The 7,355-nt window shown below is 39.6% G+C and overlaps 1 protein-coding gene across 1 annotated transcript; it reads right to left on the bottom strand.

Moving 5' to 3' along the window:
- Window positions 1-5,023: 5,023 nt before the first annotated feature.
- On the bottom strand, window positions 5,024-6,599 carry LOC311040752 (uncharacterized protein). Its single transcript, XM_084051106.1, has 2 exons — window positions 6,017-6,599; window positions 5,024-5,577 (listed from the first exon to the last, which is right to left on the bottom strand). Exons 1-2 carry the CDS (start codon window positions 6,190-6,192, stop codon window positions 5,394-5,396), a joined length of 360 nt encoding a protein of 119 aa, XP_083907232.1. The 5' UTR covers window positions 6,193-6,599; the 3' UTR covers window positions 5,024-5,393.
- Between the last annotated feature and the right edge of the window lie 756 nt (window positions 6,600-7,355).

The following is a 7,355-nucleotide window of genomic DNA, read 5'->3' as shown; positions in this document are numbered from 1 at the left end:
CCTTTACTCTGTTTCATACCTGCGTTCCTATTCATTTCCTAGAAAGAAAAGAAAGAAAGAAAAGAAGATAGAAAAGAAAAGAAGACAGGGCACCAGTCCGGACCTATACAGGCCGTCGGTTGGTACCGGTCCCTTCCTAAACACTAATACTCTTAATAACTTTACACCAGTGCAATATATCCCAAATGAATCTTTTACTAGACCGCAAAAAAAATAAGTGAAGTCAAGAGTCATGCCTTTTGTAATGCAATATATATTTTATTCAGATGTATCTGTACATTTACTCAAGTTGAGACATTGCATTTTGTTTGACTGAGTTCCATTCTAAGAGTGTAGAATCTACACTCTCATCACACTATTCATCACTCTATTCTCAAAAAAGCCTATTTTTTGGGTAATATTTGACAATCAGTCTTGGCGACTGAGAACTTTAATCCATGCATCACTACATCTCAGAGGAAATTATACTTTTACTCTACTCCGCCATTAAACAAAAATTATAACATAAACAATACTTTTTTTTTTTTTTTTTTTGCTCCCTGCACTACATCTCAGAGGCAATTATTATACTTTTACTCTACTCTGCCATTAAACAAAAATGATAACAAACAATACTTTTTTTTTTCTTTTTCTTTTTTTTTTTAAGGCTCCCTGCACTACATCTCAGAGGCAATTATTATACTTTTACTCTACTCTGCCATTAAACAAAAATGATAACAAACAATACTTTTTTTTGTTAATGCTCCCTGCATTAAACCACTTCAGCCTTATACAACAATCTACAAGCTCATTGTGAGCTGCTGTTGTCAAAAGACCAATACATTTTATACATTTGAACTTGTGAAATGAGACCTTCTCCTGCAAAATTAGTGCTTTTGGTACATTTTGATACCAATACTTTTACTCAAGTTAAATTAAAATAATAATGTTAGTTTAAACATTACAACTAAACATAATAAAAAATAAAATAAAAGTAAATGAGAGAAGACAAACTGGTCCCTGAACCCCACTCTGTACAGAAACTGAGAGACTACTGATGGAAAGCTACTCCCTCAGTATGTCTCTCAATTTGTCTACAAAATCAGCCATCCCATCAACCTCCCAAGTTTTCTCTCTGAAGGCGTCGTTACGGCACAGCGGGCATCTGGTGGTCCCATATTGATGGATCAATTGCTGCACACAGGCACGGCAGCCAATCATGGCACCTGCAAATAATCAAAATAATGTTGATTAGAACATACATTTGTTGATGAGCATCTACAGGACAGTTTGCAACTTAGTCCTGGTACAGAACAGAAAATAAATAGAACCGAAATTCAATGTTTTAGCAAACTCAGCCAAAACTTAAAGCCATTAGAGGTTTGGTGTAGCCATTATTATAGTGTGCTTTTTATTTAAGTCATTTTGAACATTTCTGCTCATAAGTATTGGAAGTTGAGCATTGCCCCATAATAATCTGCATTATGAATTATTCAGCAGAATTAGTGTGAAAAAGGCCTAATGCACTTGGCCATCTTGTATTTGGGTGATGAGCATTCTAAACTAGTGACTGTGCATGCATATAACGCATCTAAAAGTATGATTTTGAGTTTGGGTGCGCTTTGTAAGGTTGAAACCCAAGAATCACTAACTGCCACACAGATCAACACTAGCCACTTTCAATCTGACACTCCATTTTGTAAACCAAAAACAGATGCACATGATATGTTGCCAACTTGTAGATTTGTTAATTTGGGAATTCTTGCACAAGACTTAATTGATTAACATACAAGTCACTGGCTATTGACATTTGTTTAACTTCTACATTCAAATTAGCCTCATTAGACAGTTTTACATTGTCATACAATCTACAGATACATACACTTCCATGATGCCACTAAATTTGGATGGGTCTACCTATAGTAGTACTGCCTCAACGGTCATACACCACAATAACAAAACTATTTTCAAAATGGATACATGCAACACGTTAATAATATGTAGCATACATACCCATGCATAAGGAGCACTTGAAGGTCGCTCTCAGAGACATGATCTGGACTCTATTCAATGGAACCATCGACACCCTGTTCTGGTTCAAGTAGTCGGTCATCGCTTGCAGGTACTGCGACACCTTTGGGACTTCCTGGGCAGCCTCTAGAATAAAAAAGAAGGATGGATTACAGGGGCGTGTCCCAGCGTAGTACCGGGGTATTGCACATGCGCAGTAAAATCCTGCCTGAACATACAAAAAGGCTCAGTAGATGGCAGCGTGTGACCCTTAAACGGTAGTGTTTGTTTTGTGTCACTTCAGTAGCCACGGAGACCTGCTGAAGATCTTTATTTGCTGAAATTAAATGTTAATATGGCCAAAACAAGTAGGCCTATTTAGTGCCATAATAGGCACAATTGTGTGGCATATCGCTGAATGAATATTAGCCCAAAGTTATAGAAATCATTAAAATTCTCATCTACTGATGCTTTACTGTCAGGTATTTTGTGCAAATTGAAGTGCTCGAGATTCAGATGTGCTGTAGTGTGGTAATAAACAGCATTGTTTTTAATTACACAATAACCATGACCATACACATAAATATAAATACTTTTAAATAGGAAAATGTTAGTGCTCCGAAATTGCATTTGGAACTACATACAGAGTATGACAACTAGTGTAGGCTACTTTATTGGATTTGTAACATATTAAGACTATATTTGGAGTCGCTGCATAGAAGAGATTAGGTAAAACAATGATATATATATATATATATATGGCCTATGCGTTTAGATATGCTCACAGTATAAAAACGTATATTCGTCTTCAAAATGTATTTTTATTTGTTGATTGTGAACACCACATGATAGATATGCATAATAACTTGGATATGGGGGTTTATGTCACTTTGTTGTTGTTCTTTATAACTATGTAAGTCATTTAGTCCACTTAAATTGTGTATTAGAATTACAAACCTCCAGCTGTTTAGGTGCTGAGTGGAGAGAACAACAAACACACACCTCGACCGACTGAGAAGGGATCCTGGGGGGTTTTATGTAGCGCCTCTGCTGGAACACTCCGTCGTGCACTTCCTGATAACACTGCGCATGTGCAATACCCCGGTACTACGCTGGGACACGCCCCTGTAATCCATCCTTCTTTTTTATTCTAGGGCAGCCTGGACCATTCCCTCCATATTCTCAACCATCTCCTTACGACCAGGACTGTGGGAATAAAGATACAATTTAATTTAAGGGCAATTCACAATGAGCACGACAATAGCTATACGAATATAGTTTTAAAATCGTTCTAAGGCAAGTGGATGGCAGTGTTCACACTGACTATAAAGACAAGTGAACAATAGTTATCTTTATAGTTATCGTGCCCGGTGGGAATGGCACTTTAGACCTTCTCACACTCAAAGACAGCAGATGTTCACCTGAACGCATTTGGAACATTTACCTTGTACTAGTCCTCCTCCTCCTCTTTCACGCCAAGTACTCCTCGTAGGCGCTCTCTTTCAGGGCGATGACCTTTCTGTTGTTGGACTGCCAGTATTTGAGGTCTACGGAAACGATAATGGGCCAAAATGTATGTCATTTGTTTTTCAAGACACATGTACATGTTATCTTTAGCAGTATAACAACCTTTTTACTACATCTCTCAATCTATCAGATGTAACACTGTTAACTGTTAAGTCCATTCCTATAGTATTGCTCTAGACATCAGGTTTGCACTCAAAGCTTAGCCTATAGTTTAAAAAAATAAACACCACCACTCTTTAAGAAGTTCTCTTTTAAATTCGGGCAGATCTTCTGCAATATTTAGCAAATAATTTAGCTTTTAGTGCACAGATTGTTTTTATCATTACATTCATTAAGCATTGACTGAAAGCTAGTTATTGATAAACTTGGTGCACAGTTACCATGGCAATCTGGAGTATCAAGAAGCCTCTGCTTCTTTGCATTGAGGAGCACGATGTTCTCGTTCAAGTCCAACTGCCTCTTCACGAGCGCCCCTATCGCCTCCACAGTGGCCTCTGCATCTAGAAACTGGACACTGACAGAGTCGTCCTCAAAAATCATTCCACCTTCCACCTCCCCGACAATTATATTCCTGACAGAAAAAGACAGTGGGGTTAGAAACATAGATTTTCACTTACATACCCTTCAAAGCTTTAGAAATGCCATTTTAGGCACCAATCCTCCTTCCTAAAAAATGTTTATTTCATAAACTTAAAATGTTCTGTTTGACTCTGTCGTCTAACATTAAGGACAGACAAAATACAAACTTCATTAATTTACATATTGATTGTATATAAAACCATTCGAATAAAGAATTTCAATTGCAGCCTTAAAGAATTTCTCATTAACAAACAAGCAATCAACACTGAAGACATGTTTTTAATAATTTCTCCATTATATTTGGATACATACATCCTGTTCTTGTGTGGTGGTCGCGGGGTTGGCGGCAGTCCAGGTCCTACACTTGGCTGGCCAGGCCGCCGGAAACTGAATTGGTTCCCAGAACTTGAACCTGCTGCAGCAGCTGTCGCCGGTGGTGGCGGGGGCGCTGTGGCTCCTGAAGCCTCATCTCCACATACCTTTAGGATTGAAACCCTTATTAGCAAGAACTGCCAACAGCACAGTGTATAACACTACATGGATAACTTTTGAAGAAAGCCCTATGGGCTCGTTTCTATTGTGGTCAACGAGTGCATCCAGAAAAAAAGAAATCATGGAAAATAAGTGTTTTCAGTGGATATATCTGTTGTGGGTAACGTTGTTAGCTTGTACAGTACTTGTGGCACTTCATATCAAGAAGGAATGGCTGCCCGTCATATTGTATATTGGGCCTGATTCACTAAGCCTGGTTACGCACAGATACAGATACTTATGCAAAAGTATGCAGTCTGATAGTCTGATTCATCATTACATTTTGGCCGTGATGTTAAGCGTTATGTACGCTGAATCTAACGTCTGCTCGGAGGCACTCGTATGAGAAACATATCACAGGGTCCCCACACATTTTTAGCAATGAATTTCCAAAACTTTTCCAGAATATTTAGCCCAATTTCCAGGCCTATATAACAATCATTCGGCGCAATAATGTGTCTCTTACTCCTATGTAGAATGCCCAAAGATAGGCAGTGTAGCAAAAATAAAGTTTGAGACATACATTAGGCTGCCGTCACACAGCCCGTTCGGCGAAAAACTACTTATGTTACATATTTCGTGTGATATTATTCATGTTTATGAAAATGTTTTGTTTTAACAAAATCAATAGCCAAAAACAATGCATAGCCAAATATTTTTCCAGGACCCTTGATAAATTCCAGGACCTTTGATGATGTTTGATCAATTTCAAACCTTTTCCAGTACTGGATTTTTTTAAATTTTATTTCAAAATATTTCCAGGAATTTCATGACCGTGGGGACCCTGAGTGTGTGTGTGCGCGCCTGACCTGATTAAGCATGAGGTTGTTGTCCTTCAGCTTCACCATGTCTTTCTCCGGAGTGACTCTCTTCTTCTCCACCTCCTCCTCCAGTGTTCTTGACCTCTCCTCTGCTTGCTGTAGGGCCCGTTTAGTGCTGGAATTGGGCCATCTGACAGAAACAGACCATTTGTCCATTAATGGCTATGGCTTTGTTATCTTATATTTAGTCCACTTATCTATTTTTCTTTCAATATTCAAAACTCACTCAGGCTAGGGCCAAAAATAATACAGCAAGCTAGCTGGCAACTTGGTTTTATTGGCAGGTGGCTGATATGACAATTGGTTGCATTTTAAAATATAGGGCACATCAATATTTTCCAAACATGTACGGTAGTTTCTAGAGGTAACCGATTCTAGAAATATTTTAAAAAACGAAGATTTCTGAGTACTAGTACCCTGTTTGAGAAACACGGCACTATAAGGGAGCACCGTTTAGTAATCACATCTTTTAAAAACAAAAAAAATAAAAAATACACAAAAATACTGGTCCATTTTTTACATTAAATTAAAAGAGGCTTTGCCTGTGTGCCTGGTGTTTAGATCTGTACCTGTCAAGCAGGGCCCTGGTTTCGTTCAGATGTTTCTCCAGCTCTGCATGGTCCTGCTGGAGGCTCAAGAGCTCTCCCTTGGTCTTCACCAACACATCTCGGCGAGTCAGTTCCTCTTCCTCCATGGCAGCCAGATCTCCCCGCACCTCCTCCATGTCACCTCTCAGGTCCTTCATTCGCTGGTCGGACTCTGCCTTCTCCTGCTGAAGAACGGGGGTGATGTGGGAGATGGCAGGGGTTTTGGTGATGATGCGGGCTGCAGCGTTCTGGACCAGTTGGATTTTATGGAGGAGTTTGTGGGGGAGACCGAAGAGAAGGGAGTTACAGTAATCGAGGCGGGAGGTGACCAGAGAATGGACTAGGATGGCAGTGTTGTTGGGGGTGAGTGAAGGGCGGAGGCGGTTGATGTTGCGGAGGTGGAAGTAGGCTGACCGGATGGTGTTATTGATGTGGGAATGAAATGATAGAATGGAGAATGGAGAAAAAGAGCAGCGGCTGCCTGCTGACCACAATCCTGTGTGTCACCAGTTTCAGCCTATAGGCCCGAGGCACCTGTGAACCCAACGGCAGGAGCATGGGCTGACCTAACCTGCAGACACAAGTAGTCAGGAAATTAGAGGGGAGAGGAATGACAGCAACCAAAGTATTATGCAACCAAAAGTGTCTAAACTGAAAAATGCATGATATAATAGTGTGTGTGTGTGTGTGTGTGTGTGTGTGTGTGTGTGTGTGTGTGTGTGTGTGTGTGTGTGTGTGTGTGTGTGGCTAGCGTGTGTACATAGTGTCACTTGGACAAATAGCATAGAAAAGTAATGTCATTGAAATGATGTTTAGTTATTACTCAGACTGGCGGAGGTGAACCACAACCATTGGCCAGTCATGTTCATACAGTATAGTGGGTCCCCTGATAATGGCATCAGTTTCCACCCAGAGTAAGCCTGAAGTAGTGTGCAGGGTCCCCACACATTTTTAGCAATGAATTTCCAAAACTTTTCCAGAATATTTAGCCCAATTTCCAGGCCTATATAACAATCATTCGGCGCAATAATGTGTCTCTTACTCCTATGTAGAATGCCCAAAGATAGGCAGTGTAGCAAAAATAAAGTTTGAGACATACATTAGGCTGCCGTCACACAGCCCGTTCGGCGAAAAACTACTTATGTTACATATTTCGTGTGATATTATTCATGTTTATGAAAATGTTTTGTTTTAACAAAATCAATAGCCAAAAACAATGCATAGCCAAATATTTTTCCAGGACCCTTGATAAATTCCAGGACCTTTGATGATGTTTGATCAATTTCAAACCTTTTCCAGTACTGGATTTTTTTAAATTTTA

Source organism: Gymnoscopelus microlampas (genome assembly GCF_963454915.1).
Source record: "Gymnoscopelus microlampas genome assembly, chromosome: 24".
Taxonomy (NCBI): Eukaryota; Metazoa; Chordata; class Actinopteri; order Myctophiformes; family Myctophidae; genus Gymnoscopelus; species Gymnoscopelus microlampas.
The sequence above is the reverse complement of the archived record's forward strand: the minus strand, read 5'-3'. Positions and strand labels throughout refer to the sequence as shown.

Bases quoted from the DNA above. Each gene is read 5' to 3' on its own strand.
- LOC311040752 (XM_084051106.1), bottom strand. From the start codon at position 6,192: ATGAAGGACCTGAGAGGTGACATGGAGGAGGTGCGGGGAGATCTGGCT. The intron at 5,578-6,016 runs GTACAGATCTAA...TGTTTCTGTCAG, and splicing joins ACCAGGGCCCTGCTTGACAG to ATGGCCCAATTCCAGCACTA.